Source organism: Bos grunniens, chromosome 5, assembly GCF_055505025.1.
Source record: "Bos grunniens cultivar Pamir isolate PY7600 chromosome 5, Bosgru_T2T1.0, whole genome shotgun sequence".
Taxonomy (NCBI): domain Eukaryota; kingdom Metazoa; phylum Chordata; class Mammalia; order Artiodactyla; family Bovidae; genus Bos; species Bos grunniens.
This window is the reverse complement of record NC_141169.1, coordinates 79,923,330-79,938,687: the sequence shown is the minus strand read 5'-3', so window position 1 is coordinate 79,938,687 and position 15,358 is coordinate 79,923,330. Positions and strand designations below refer to the sequence as shown.

The 15,358-nt window shown below is 36.9% G+C and overlaps 1 protein-coding gene across 3 annotated transcripts in view; it reads right to left on the bottom strand.

Annotated features, from left to right (window-relative positions):
• The window catches only part of IPO8 (importin 8), a 65,859-nt gene that overhangs the window by 2,646 nt on the left and 47,855 nt on the right, over positions 1-15,358 (bottom strand). For all 3 annotated transcript variants that reach the window (XM_086401534.1, XM_086401535.1, XM_086401536.1), the window contains 4 exons: positions 11,715-11,935; positions 8,675-8,880; positions 3,623-3,826; positions 424-540 (listed from right to left, as the gene is read on the bottom strand). In XM_086401534.1, the coding sequence (XP_086257660.1) occupies positions 424-540; positions 3,623-3,826; positions 8,675-8,880; positions 11,715-11,935 (748 nt within the window). The remainder of the gene's footprint in view (positions 1-423; positions 541-3,622; positions 3,827-8,674; positions 8,881-11,714; positions 11,936-15,358) is intronic.

Sequence of the window (15,358 nt, the reverse complement as noted above, 5' to 3'; positions counted from 1 at the left end):
CCACCAACTTCTACATAAAGCCCAACAAAAAGAAATGGAGAGTATTTCATTTCTAGAAATATAAGGTCCTTATAAGAACTCATAAAATGCCTCTGGTTCACTGTTTAGATGGTTAGGTGGGTGACCCAGCTGGTTAACTCTCCTTTAGCAAGATTCATCCCACCTTTATGTCTTACCTTTGGCTCCAAAATAGGATAAAGGCATGAATAAGAACACTACTGAAGACAGATGTTAACACAGGGTGTTTTGCAAAAGTATCATAAGTGATTAAAAAGATCATAAAATAATGATAATTTCTTATTATCTTGAAAGGTTGGCCTCTAAAAACAAATTTTAGAACAGTATTTAGGTGCCACCAGGCTGGTAAAAATAAAGGCTGACTACCGACACATGCGCTCCGATCAGAAAATCATGCTGGCTGACCTGCCACTGTCCTCCGGTGCTCGGCCAATGTGTACACCTCCTGCAGCGCCCTCCTCTGATCCTCACTGAGTGGCGCCATCAGCAGTTGATACCACGCAGCATCCCGATTCTGCACAGCTGTTGTAATGCGGAGTGTTTCAGGGAAGAAGGAATGATAAGGGAGTCCAGTGACAATTATTATTTCAGATAATAACTAATGATATAACCAAATTACAATGAAATGATAACAGACAATAGGTGATAAAACTTATTCCAACAAAGAATGACTCCTGAGTACTCACTTTAGTACTCAACCTGTGGGGCTACAAGGGAAGGTTGAAGTGAAGTGAAAGTCGGCCAGTCGTGCCTGACTCTTTGCGACCCCATGGACTATATATATAATTCTCCAGGCCAGAATACTGGTGTGGGTAGCCTTTCCCTTCTCCAGGGGATCTTCCCAACCCAAGGATTGAACCCAGGTCTTCGCATTGCAGGTGGATTCTTTACCAGCTGAGCCACAAGGGAAGCCCCTTGTGGAAGGGTTGAAACACCACAAATCTCTCCTTTGCCTAGTTCTCTGCCTCCTTTGCCATCTCCTCTTCTTGGGGTTTCACTAACTATGAAAGCTCCCTAAAATCCAGATCATGGGAAACACTTTACTCACTTGTTATCATTTTCCTCAGGAATTATGCTGCCGGCACATGCCACACGCTACCTGCATCTACACCAAAACCTCAAATTTGTACCTTTAGGCAAAACTGTTCACTAAACTTCCTGGACTTTTACATTGGATAGGTCACCTGAAACTCAGCACAACTATAACCAAATTTAACATTTTACCTCTCAAACTCTCCTTGGATCTCCCCATTTCCATCACTAGTTCTTTTAGTCTCCTAGTCAACCACTGTCATACCCTCTTCCACATCCAATTCTGTGCTGCTTTCTTGATGGTTTTTACCTATATGCTTTTTTCATCAAATGCCATCCTTTCTCTCGAGGGCCCTACTTACATAAAGCAATTTCCTAACACTTGGTTCCCAAGTCTAGTCCACTTCAGTTCTTTTTGGACCTTATCAATAGATAATAGCCCTGAAAGAAACTACCACATCCCCAAGATCACTTCTTTATACAAAAACATTCAACAACACTCTAATCGGCAATGCGATAAAGACAACCTCAGTCCAGAATCCAAGGCTGGTACAATTTGGTACAATTTTACCACTTCACAGAGACTTAAGCAGTGGTCCCTATGTGCTGACTGAGCCAAAGCTGGTTGCCTGTCTCCTGAGGAGCATTTTCAAAATACATATCCTGAGATCCCACCCAAGACCAAAGAGCTTCTTTGTTGCTTATGATGAACACCCAGGTCCAGTAGCAACTGCCTTAGAGAACACCCTCTGCATTTCAATTTCCACATTTATGCTCTTTATCTTCCTCATGTTTTGGAATATCATTCCCTGGACTCTCAACCTCTTGTTCCTGCTAAATTTCAATAAAACATAGAGGTGACTCATTAATGGTATTTGTAATAAGCAATATATTGGCATACTACATAATGCCAGTATATTAGGCTACCACTACATTGTTAGTACCAAGATTACCGGGAGAAATATCAATAACCTCAGATATGCAGATGACACCACCCTTATGGCAGAAAGTGAAGAGGAACTCAAAAGCCTGTTGATGAAGGTGAAAGTGAGGAGTGAAAAAGTTGGCTTAAAGCTCAACATTCAGAAAACGAAGATCATAGCATCTGGTCCCATCACTTCATGGGAAATAGATGGGGAAACAGTGGAAACAGTGTCAGACTTTATTTTTGGGGGCTGCAAAATCACTGCAGATGGTGACTGCAGCCATGAAATTAAAAGATGCTTATTCCTTGGAAGGAAAGTTATGACCAACCTAGATAGCATATTGAAAAGCAGAGACATTACTTTGCCAACAAAGGTCTGTCTAGTCAAGGCTATGGTTTTTCCTGTGATCATGTATGGACGTGAGAGTTGGACTGTGAAGAAGCCTGAGCACCGAAGAATTGATGCTTTTGAACTGTGGTGTTGGAGAAGACTCTTGAGAGTCCCTTGGACTGCAAGGAGATCCAACCAGTCCATTCTGAAGGAGATCAGCCCTGGGATTTCTTTGGAAGGAATGATGCTGAAGCTGAAACTCCGGTACTTTGGCCACCTCATGCGAAGATTTGACTCATTGGAAAAACTCTGATGCTGGGAAGGATTGGGGGCAGGAGGAGAAGGGGACGACAGAGGATGAGATGGCTAGATGGCATCACTGACTAGATGGACGTGAGTCTGAGTGAACTCCAGGAGTTGGTGACGGACAGGGAGGCCTGGCGTGCTGCAATTCATGCGGTCATAAAGAGTCGGACACGACTGAGCAACTGAACTGAACTGAACCTTGTTAGTATTAACAACAATATTTTAGGGTTGGTGTTCAAATTGAACAAGGATGTTCAATTTAATATTCTTTATAACAGCAAAGAAACAAAAAACTGGAAATATCCTGTATGTCCATCAGTGGAAATAAGCTAAATTATGATACTGCCATAGAAATACAATGTAACTATCAAGCAACCCATATAGTGGGATTTCTTTTCATTATACCTTGTTTATAATAATTTTCCAAATATTCTCATTGGTTTATTATTTATTTTTAATTCTATAAGTTTTCTATTTATGTATCTCATTCTTATACAAGGTTATTGGTCTTATTCATTTATAGAAGGTTTCTGTAATCTGTGGATCTTACATGACAGTATTTTCTTCCAATCTTTTATGAGTACTTTAACTGTATTTCTAGTATCCTTTGCTGTAAAAAATTGGTATATTGCTTATATAGTTAAAAATTTACTCTCTTATGGACCCCATTCCTTCCCATGGGGATTATGAATTGCTGATAAGTTTATGGCCACAATTTTTAAGCAAAATATGTGAGATACTTCATTCTGTAAAAATCTTTGTTTATACCTAGAGGATGAACAATATATACAGATACTCTTGCCTTAAATCACTATTATGAGGATATCCTGCAACCTAACCCTGACATTATGCTATCTGCTCTCATTTTATGTATGTTTGGGGATTTCTATAATTAAAAATAAATACAATTTTTACAGGGAATCCTAAACCAATTTGGGGTAGACCCCCAAACAACTTCTAAAAGATGGAAATGAAAAACATATTTGATGATTCAGGGAGTAACAACATACTCAGCAAAGCTTGTGTAAAAAATTGATATTCATCCACACTATTGTCAAGGTCCAGCGGAGTACTGAATCCCTCAAGAGCAGTTTCTTCCAACACTTCTTCATCCCAGTCATCATCATCTTCCTCTTCATCTTCACCTCTTCCATTATTTGACTGCATTGCTTGAGCAGTTACATTAGTCTCCTCTTCATCACTTGAAATCTCTTCTGTGAATCCATTATTTATTCAAAAGGAATCAAATCACATAAGGACAAAAGATAAATCCAAATGAAAACAAAAATTATAAAGTGACATTCTAGAAATGGAAAAACTATCAAATAATTTTATGTAAAATTATAAAAATAAACCTTACCTTTACTATAGCTTGCTAAATTGAAAATGACTTTATCTTCCTCGTTTAAAACAATTTCTAACTATCTCTAAATCTGTGATCTAGATGAACTGTTATTACTGTTTTACTATGGCTGCTTCATATCCATTAATATAAAAATACTATTTAGCCACAGATTCCCAAATTAACCTTTTTGTAAAAAAAAAAAAGACATAAAATGATTGTGTACTCAGTGCATGTGTTTTAAACAACAGTGACCTCCCATTGAGAATGTGAGTCTCTTAACAATTAACTAAGATATTGCTGCTGCTGCTGCTGCTAAGTCGCTTCAGTGCGACCCCATGGACTGCAGCCCACCAGGCTTCTCCATCCATGGGATTCTCCAGGCAAGAACAGTGGAGTGGGTTGCCATTTCCTTCTCCAACTAAGCTATTAATAATTACCAATTGCTTGGAAATGCTCAAATGAAGAGGTCATTTCAGCTAACAGAAACAGAAACGTTTAGAAATATTAAAGAAAAATAATTAGCTACACATGGGTTAAAAAGTTGACAGCTGAACTGTGTATCTCCATAGACTGAGTTTCTATTTTCAGGGCCAGTCTGTTCCAGACAGACCAGTACTGTAAATAACTGGAAGATACTAAATGCAGGGCAAAAATCAATCTAAGAGGAAAAACCTGGAGTAAACTTAAACCAGGCATTATTAATCTAAATCTAGTTCTATAAAACATACCATATTGAAGCACGTGTATTAAGCTGCAAAATAATTTTAGGGATAAGGCAAGAAACCATAGTTTTTACCACATACAAAAAAAATTAAAAACTATATACAAAGGATAATAATAAGACAGCAAGAGATACCTTTGTTGGTTAATGGTCATACACTTAAGTAGGCAATTCAATAAGAAAGTCTGGGATATTACTAAAAAATCTTCCCTCAAGTCTTAATAATTATAAGCCAAGAGAGACCAAAGTAAGAAATTAGAAAGAGTGCAACATACTGGAAAAAAAGAATTCTGATTGCTTGAAGAAACTAATTTCAGGATTAAAGACACACACAGGTGGAAATGTAGTTTGGCGGTTTTTCTAATGTGTCTAAATGAACATCAGACCACTTGAACTTAACAGATATCTACAGGACATTAGATCCCCAAAATGGTAGAATGCACATTTTTCCAAGTGCACGTGGAGCGTTCTCTAGGACAGAACACATGCTAGGCCACAAAATAAGTCTCACCGAATGCAAAGGGATAGAAATTATATTAAGCATTTTTTCAGACCACACTATGAAACGAGAAATCAATCACAGGTAGAAAAATGAAAAACATAAACACATGAAGACTAAACAACATGCTACTAAAACACCAATGGATGAATGAAAAAATCATAAAAGAAATCAGAAAATACCTTGAGACAAATGAAAACAAAAACACAACTTTGCAAATTTAAAAACACTGCAAAATTTAGGTTTACCTCAAGAAACAAGAAAAATATCAAATAAACAGCCTAACCTACCATCTAAAAGAATAAAAAAAGAACAAACAAAGCCTAAAGTCAGAAGAAAGAAATAATAAAGTTTAGAGGGGGAAATAAATAAAATAGACCAAAAAAAAAAAATAGTAGAAAAGATCAAGAACTGTTTTTGAAAAATAAGCAAAATGTATAAGCCTTTAGTGGGAGGAAAAAAGAGAGGGCTCAAACAAATAAAACAAGAAATAAAAGAAATTGCAACTGATATCACAGAGATACCAAAAAAATTGTAGTGAATGCTACAAATAGTTATAAGCCAACAAACTGAACAACCAAGAAGGAATGGAAACATTTCTAGAGATATACAACCTTCCAAAATTGAATAAGGAAGAAACAGACAATCTAAATAAAAAGATCACTCTAGTAAATTGAATTCATAATCAAAAAACTCCCAGCAAAAAGAAGTCCATGACTGGATGGCTTAACATGAAAACTCCTCCAAATGTATAAAGAAAAGCTAATACCTGTCCTCAAACTACTCCAAAAAGCCAAAGAGGGAGGAACACTCCCAAACTCATTCCACAGTGCCACCAAAAGCAAAGACACTACCAAAAAAAAGAGAAAGAGAATTATAGGCTAATATTTCTGATGATTATCAATGCAAAAATCCTCAACAGAATTATTAGCAAACCAAATTCAACAACTTATAAAAAGGATCATACACAACAATCCAGTAAGATTTATTCCAGGAATGCAAAGATGACTCAATATCCACCAATCAATGTGATACACCACAAAAAAAAAGAATAAAATCACATGATGATCATAATACCTACCAAAAAGCACTTGACAAAATTCAACATCCATTCGTGACAAAAATTCTCATCGAAGTAGGTATAGAGATAACATATCTCAACACAATAAAGGCTGTTTATGGCCAACCCACAGCTAACATCATATGGTACAGTGAAAGCTACAAGATTTTCCTCTAAATTCAGGAACAAGGTAAGGATGCCCACTCTTGCCACTTCTATTTAACATACTATTGGGAGGTGAGCCATGCAATCAGACAAGAAAAAGAAATAAGAAATAAAGGAATCCAAATTGGAAGGGAAGTAAAACTGTCACTATTTTCATATGCCATAATACTATATATAGAAAAGCATAAAGTATCCACCAAAAAGCTTTTAGAACTAATAAATGAATTCAGTAAAGTTGCAGAAAGAGAAATCAAGAAAACAAATCTATTTAAAATCGTATTGAAGAAAATGAAATACTTATGAATGAACTTAACTGAGGGAAGTGAAAAGACCTATACTCTACAATGGAAGAAAATACCAAAAAATGGAAAGATATCCTGTGTTCATGGATTGGAAGAGTTAATATTGTTAAACTATCCATACTACCAAAGCAATCTATAGATTTAATGTTTATCAAAATACCCATGACACCCTCCACAGAATTAGAACAAATTGTCCTAAAATTTATATGGAACCACAAAAAACCCTTAACTGTCAAAGCAATCTTGATGAAAAAGAACAGGGTTGGAGATATCATGTGCTTTAACTTCAGACTATCCTATAAAGCCACAGTAATCAAAACAGTATGGTAATGGCACAAAAACAGACACATAGATCAACAGGAAACAATTAAAAGCCCAGAAATAAACTTCTATATTTGGAGTTGATTCACCTACCACAAAAGAAGCAAGAATACACAATGGAAAATATCAGTTTCTTCAATAATAAGCATATTGGAAAAACTGGACAGCTACATGTAAAAGAATGAAACTAGAACATTTTCTCACATCATAGATAAAAATAAACTCAAAATGGATTAAAGACCTAAATGTATAACTAGAAACCATAAAACTACTAGCAGAAAAACAGAACACTCTTTGATATAAATTGCAGAAATATTTTGGGGGTTCTGTCTCCTAAAGCAAAGGACATAACAACAAAAACAAATGGAACCTAATTAAACTTAAAAGTTTTGGGGCATCAAAGAAAATCATTAATAAAATGAAAAGACAACCAATAAGTGCAAGAAATGATATAATATGATAGGGGTTAATACTCAAAATATATAAATACCTCATACAACTCAAATGTCAAAAAACCAACTGACCCAATTAAAAAATGAGCAGAAGACCTGAATAGGCATAAAAGATATTCAACATGGCTAATCACTAGAGAAATGCAATTCAAAATCACAATGAGATATCATCTCACCCCTCTCAATAAGAATGGCTATCAACAAATAACAAATGTTGGCAAGGATATAAAGAAAAGGGAACCCTTGCGTACTGTTGGTGGGAATGTAAACTCGTACAACCCTTATGGAAAACTATGAAAAGTTTCTCAAAAAACTAAAAATATGATCTAGCAATTTCACTCCTGGGTATATATACATATATTAAAAAATAACTCAAAAAGCTACACACAACCCCCAATGTTCACAGCAGCATTATTTACAACAGCCAATATAAGGAAGCAATGCAAATGTCCATCAACAAATGAATGGATAATGAAGATGTGGTGAGATATACAGTGGATTAGTACTCAGCTATAAACAAAGAATGACATCTTGCCATTTGCAACAAAATGGGATAGACCTAAAGGATATTATGCTTAATGAAGTAAGTCAAACAAAGATAGACAAGTTCTATATGTTACATTTAAATATGGAATATAAAAAATGAAAGAAACAAATGAATATAAAACAGACTCACAGATACAGAGAAATAACTAGTAGTTACCATTAGGAAGGGGGAAGTGGAGGGCCAAGAGTAGGAGATAAGAGGTACAATCTTAAGTTTTAAAAAAATAAGCTACAAGGATATATTGAACAGCACAGGGAATATGTTAATATAATAACTTTAAACAGTGTAATCTATAAAAACAGTGAATCATTATATATGCTGTACATCTGAAACTAAAGACCTAAATGTATAACCAAAAATATAATATTGTAGATCAACTATACTTCAATGGGAAATAGATAAATAAAGTTATGAACTGTTTATTTCTGGAATTTTCCATTTAACATTTTTAGACAACTGAAATCATAAAACCAAAATTGTGGTAAGAAGGGACTACTATAATTCAGTCGATCAAACTCAAAATATTTGTTAAACATGTAGCAAGCCAAGAAATGTAAATCTATTTAATGTTTCTAAATAGACTAAAACTCAAAGAAAACACATACTCAAAAAAATCAGTTCTAACATTCACTGCAATTAGAACACTTTACCATTTTCTTCTATATTGGCTTTATCTGCTTTTGAGTGATCCTCCCGGTTTACCAGTTGTCTGGTAGCGCAGACCTGCTTTAGTCCAAGGAAAAGGAAAAGAATTGAGGGCACAATCTGTCCCACCACAGCATCTACTGCAGGAGGTCGATTTTGCAATTCCAAAAGGATACTCAGTCCTATTATACACATCTTCCGATCATGATGCCTACAAATCATAAAAGGGAAAAAAGTGTGCACATGAGAAATAAGAAAAATTTCTGAAGAAATTACAAAAAGGAACATCCAAGTTGTGCTCTAAGGTTCATTCACTGGAGCTACACAGAGGTAAAACCATTTTGTACTATATGAATTCCTATGCAAATCAAGTTTTGCAAACCAATTCTCATCATCAAAGACCTATGGGAGCCTACAATTGATATGATGAATCTTGCTGTAATATCAATTTATGATTAATACAAATGCTGCAACTGGGCCTTGACAAAACAAGTTTTATTAAAGCAAGAATACCTGTATATGACAGCATAAAATTCCTATCCAGTGAAAAAATAAAAGTCCCTTAGACTTTGATTCATTGTACTGGTCTACAAGGTACACTATACTGTATACTAATCCCCCAGGTGCCAAAAGCTAGTCTAAAAATCTCAACGTCTAATAAGCTGAACTTAATGCGGGCATGCTCAGTTACTCAGCCATGCCCTATTCTTTCAGGTCCCATGGACTGTAGCCTGCCAGGCTCCTCTGTCCATGGAACATTCCAGCCAAGAATACTGGAGTGGGTAGCCATTTCCTGCTTCAGAGGATCTTCTCAACCCCGGGATGGAACCCAGGTCTCCTGTGCCTCCTGCATTGGCAGGTGGATTCTTTACCACTGCACCACCTGGAAAGCCCTGCTGAACTTAATAGCTGCAAGTAAATCTATTAAATGTTCTGTGCTATAAAATAAGATAAGGAAAACTTAATTCTGAAGGAAAAAAAGTTTGACCAATGGTGGAGCTAGTGGTAAAGAACTCACCTACCAATGCAGGAGACATAAGATACCCAGGTTCAGTCCCTGGGTTCAGAAGATCACCTGGAGGAGGGGATGGAAACCCCTTCCAGTATTCTTGCCTGGAGAATCCAATGAACAGAGGAGCCTAGCAGGCTACAGTCCATAGGGTCGCACAGAGTCAGACATAACTGAAGCGATTTAGCAAATACACAATATACATTACAAAGATTTTTACATGAATGCTTCTAAATTGTTTAAAACTAAAAATATTAAGAATGAAAAGGTTACTGTATTAGTGTAACATTCACACAGACATGAATAAAAAAATTTACTGGCAGTAATTCAAAATTAAATATACAACAAAAAAAGTGAAGTGTTAGGTCACTCAAACATGTCCAACTCTTTGAGACCCCATGGACTGTAGCCCACTAGGCTACTCTGTTCATGGGATTCTCCAGGCAAGAATACTGGAGTGGGTAGCCGTTCCCTTTTCCAGGGGATCTTCCTGACCCAGGGATCAAATGCCAGTCTCCCACATTGCAGGCAGATTCTTTACTGTCTGAGCCACCAAGAAAGCCCCAATATACACCATGTGCTCCTCAATATACAACAAACCTAACAACAAATATAGCTTCTGTTATTCTTCATTATTTCCATTGCTTGATTCCAGTTACCAATGCCAAAGCAGTGTACTATAACAGGTGCTGTGCTTGGCCTGATGACTTTCTCATTAATGCAGCTCTACCTAGTAGTGTACACCAAGGGTCAAATGGATTACAGTACAAAAGACGATTACTGAGTGGGGCTCTGAAGAATCCAAGGGAGCACAATCCACACATGCCCAATCTATATAATTGCTGAGACACCTTCTATTTTTGGGAAATTGCTTATAGATGCTACTAACTGTGTAACTGGGCTTCCTTGGTGGCTCAGTGGTACAGAATCTGCCTGCCAATGCAGGAGAAGTGGGTTCAATCCCTGGGTCAGGAAGATCCCCTGGAGAAGGAAATGGCAACCCACTTCAATATTCTTGTCTGGGAAATCCCAGGGACAGAGGAGCCTGGCAGGCTATAGTCCATGGGGTGGCAGAAGAGTTGGACATGACTAAATGACTAAGCAACAACTATATAACTGTGAATGACTAAATCTCTACTCTGTAAACCTTTGTCAGATATAACTAAGTACAATTTCTTTCTAAAGTATGCTCTTCCTTTCAAAGTATTAGTAAGAAATCTAAATCCGGGACAAATTCTAGTCTCCTATATGTAGAAAAATTAGAATACACATAGCAGCTTTTAAGTATGTTTCCCTATTCCTTTTCCACCATCCTAATTCAGGCCTCCACCATCTCCCCATCACTTGGTAATATTCTAACTATTCCTGCTGGAATTATTTCCCCCTCAGTAAATTTTTCTAAATGATATCGTACAAGACGTAAAAAGAACACTAGTTATTTCTAAATTAATCAGCAGTCTCTCAAATTCTAACACAACAGGGTCACTTATATGTGTGGGGTCACCTGAGGTGGGTATATAACTATGACTTAGGATCTCACTTTTCCTACGTTGGAAAGCTAGGAAAGTGCTTCACACAAAGCTGAACTCTCCTACCAGGATAGGACCTGGACTATAGCTAACAATCCTCTGATTTCACATTTGAGAACAGGCTTCCTTGAGGTTTTCATATTTTTACCAGACTAGTACTTTCCTTAGAAACATGACTCCATTTAGAATGTTGTTACCCAGAGACACTTAAAGTCAAGGAACCCAAGTAGACACTTAATTCTTGTTGCCAAGACATATAACGATACACGTAAGTCAAAAACAAGTGAAGAAGGGTAATAAATCTAATTTTCAGAGTCTGTGTTCTTTTCCACTAGATTATACTCCTGAAACACATTCTTAATTCTCTAAAAATTAAATATTATGTTAACAACACACTAAAAAATTCTTAAGATATAAAAACTATCTTTCAATATGCTATTATACATGCATATTACAAGTCACCTTTCCAAGAATAGAAATGCAGTGTAAAATCAAAAAGACACAGACCCAAGAAAACAATCTGTATCATTCATCCACTGATTTATAAATTGTACAGTTACAGGTCCAGGGTTGTGAGGCAACTGAATTCGTTCTAAAGTATGTAGCAGCAAATCAGGGTTGTAGTACAAGGCAGCAATTGCAACCTGAAGACACATAGTACGAAGCTCACTAGTTTTGACCCCTCGGGTTAATCTCTCCAAAACAAGTTGAACGAAGAGTGGAATGCACTAGAAGAAAAAAGAAAAAGAGAAATCAAGTAACTTTTACAGAAAACTGAATGCTGGTAAAGTGTAATCATTAAATAAGATACTCTTAAAGACAATAGAACTCGCTAGTTTAAATCATTTTCAGAATTATTAAACTCAGAGAGATTAAATGACCAAAAAAGGTCCTAGAGCAGTACCAAAATGTCTCCTTTCCTTTTAACTGAAGATTACAGTTAGATGAAGGTTGTCCTACAAGAATACACAATCAAAAAACTGCAATAATCCAAATGTAGACTCAGTCATTTCCATGTTTAAGTTAAAATGACTAGGATGGAATTTTTCTTTGATAAATCAAATTGGAAATACACTTGACCCTTGAACAAAATGGGTTTGAACTATATGGATCCATTTAAATGCAGATTTTTTCAACAATTAATACTACAGTTCTACACTATCCATGGTTAATTAAATTCAGATAGGGAGAAATCATGTATACAGAGGGCCAACTAGAAGTTATACACGGATTTCTAACTGCACAGAAGGTGAGCACCTCTAACTCCTGCATTGCTTAAGAATCAAGTGCAAAAAAAAAAAAAGAGAGAGAGACTTAGAATAAGCATGATGTGATCAGAATTTCTCTTGAGGAAAAAAAATTCCCAAAAAAGTCACAGGGATATAACATATAACATGGTTTGCTGTTGTTCAGCCACTAAGGTGTGTCTGACTCTTTGCAATTGCATGGACTGCAACACCCCAGGTTTCCCTGTCCCTCACTATCACCCAGAGTTTGCTCGAACTCATGTCCATTGAGTTAATGATGCCATCCAACCATCTCATCCTGTCACTCCCTTTTATTTCTGCTCTCAATGTTTCCCAGCATCAGGGTCTTTTCCAATTAGTCAGCTCTTTGCATCAGGTGGCAAAAATATTGTAGCTTCAGCTTAAGCATCAGTCCTTCCAGTTGAATATTCAGGGTTGATTTCCTTTAGGACTGACTGATTTGATTGTGCTTTCCAAGGCACCCTCAAGAGTCTTCTTCAGCACAAATCAAAAGCATCAATTCTTTAACACTCAATCTTCTTTATGGGCCAACTCTCACATCCGTACATGACTACTGGAAAAACCAAGCTTTGACTATATGGACCTTTGTCGGCAAAGTGATCTCTCTGCTTTCTAATATGCTATCTGGGTTACATCAAGCAAAATGCTGAGCTGAATGACTCACAAGCTAGAATCAAGATTGCCAGGATAAATATCAACAACCTCAGCTATGCAGATGATACCACTCTAATGTTAGAAAGTGAAGAAGAACTAAAGAGCCTCTTGATCAGGGTGAAAGAGGTGAGTAAAAGAGCTGGCTTAAAACCCAACATTCAAAAAACTAAGATCATGGAATGCAGTCCCATCACTTCCTGGCAAACAGATGGGAAAAAAGTGGAAACAGTGACAGATTTTATTTTCTTGGGTTATAAAATCACTGCAGACAGTGACTGAGGCCACGAAATTAAGACGCTTCCTTCTTGGGAAAAAAGCCTATCAGGCTCCTCCATCCATGGGATTTTCCAGGCAAGAGTGCTAGAGTGGATTGCCATTTCCTTCTCCAGGGGATCTTCCCGACCCAGGGATCAAACCCGGGTCTCCCGCATTGCAGGCAGACGCTTTACCATCTGAGTCACGAGGGAAGCCCATGACAAACCTAGATAGTGTATTAAAAACTAGAGATATCACTTTGCCAACAAAGGCCCACATAGTCAAAGCTATATTTTTCTAGTAGTCATGTACAGATGTGAGAGTTGGTCCATAAAGAAAGCTAAGTGCTGAAGAATTGATGCTTTCAAACTGTGGAGCTGGAGAAGACTCTTGAGAGTCCCTTGGACAGCAAGGAGATCAAACCAGTCAATTCTAAAGGAAATCCGTCCTGAATATTCACTGGAAGGACTGATACTCAAGTTGAAGCTCCAATACTTTAGCCACTTGATGTAATGAGCAGACTCATTGGAAAAGACCTCGATGATGGGAAAGATTGAAGGCAGGAGGAGAAGGGGGAGACAGAGGATGAGACCATTGGTTGGCATCACCAATTCAATAGACATGAGTTTAAGCAAACCCCAGGAGATACTGAAGAACAAGGAAGACTGGCATGCTGCAGTCCATGGGGTCACAAAGAGCTGGACACAACTTAGCAAGAGAACAACACTACTACTTAAGAAGGTGAGGAGATAACGAATGTAACTATTTGCTTATTTTTTTTAATGAAAGTATGAACTAAAACTGGGGTTGGGGGAGATGGAAATAGGGAAAGACAGTAATGGTAGAGTGGACAGGGATGGAAGCTAGATTTTTCTGAATATACATTGAATATACATTGTTTTTTATAAACCAGACTTTAGACTATGCATATATTTTATTTATTCATAAAAAAATTTAAGCAATCCCTAGGAGTTAAAATAAAATGAATAATCAAACAGGGATTATTCTAAATTACTTTAAAATTTGTGACTTGACATGTTTGGCTATAAATATTCCTAGAATATACCCTTGAGACAAAAACAGCTACTAAAAAATCTTAAATACACCTGTTTAAGACAATGTAATCACATGTTTGTGACAATGCTGGTATAACTTTACACTGACACTGTGTATATACTTTTTATTATTATTTTTAAGTGGAGAATGATTACTTTATGATGTTGTGTTGGTTTCTGCCATATATCAACATGAATCAGCCACAGGTATACATTGTTTCCTCCCTTCTGAACCTCCCTCCCATCTCCCATCTATCCAATCCCTCTAGATTGTCAGAGTACCAGGATGAGCTCCCTGTGTTACACAGCAACTTCCCATTTGCCATCTATTTTACATATGGTAATATGTATGTTTCCATACTACCTCTCAATTCATCCCACCCTGTACTTCCCCCACTGTGTCCACAAGTCTGTTCTCTATGTCTGTGTCTCTACTGCTGCCCTGCAAACAGTCTCATCAATACATCTTTCTATATTCCATATATATCTATTAATATTCAATTTGCTTTTCTCTTCCTGACTTACTTCACTCTGTATAACAGGCTCTAGGTTCATCTACCACACTAGAATTGCCTCAAATTTGTTCCTTTTTATGGCTGAGAAATAGTCCATCATATATATGTACCACAACTTCTTTATCCATTCATCTTTATCCATGATGGACATCTAGGTTGCTTTGATGTCCTGGCTATTGTAAATAGTGCTGCTGTGAACACTGTGGAACACACATCTTTTAGAATTGTGGTTTTCACAGGGTATGTCTAGTAGTGGGATGCTGGTCATATGGCAATCTTATTCCCAGTTTTTTAAGAAGTTTCCATACTCTCCATAGTGGCTGCATCAATTTACATTTCTACCAACTGTGCAAAAGGGTTCCCTTTTCTCCACATTGTCTCCAGCATTCACAGTTTGTAGATTC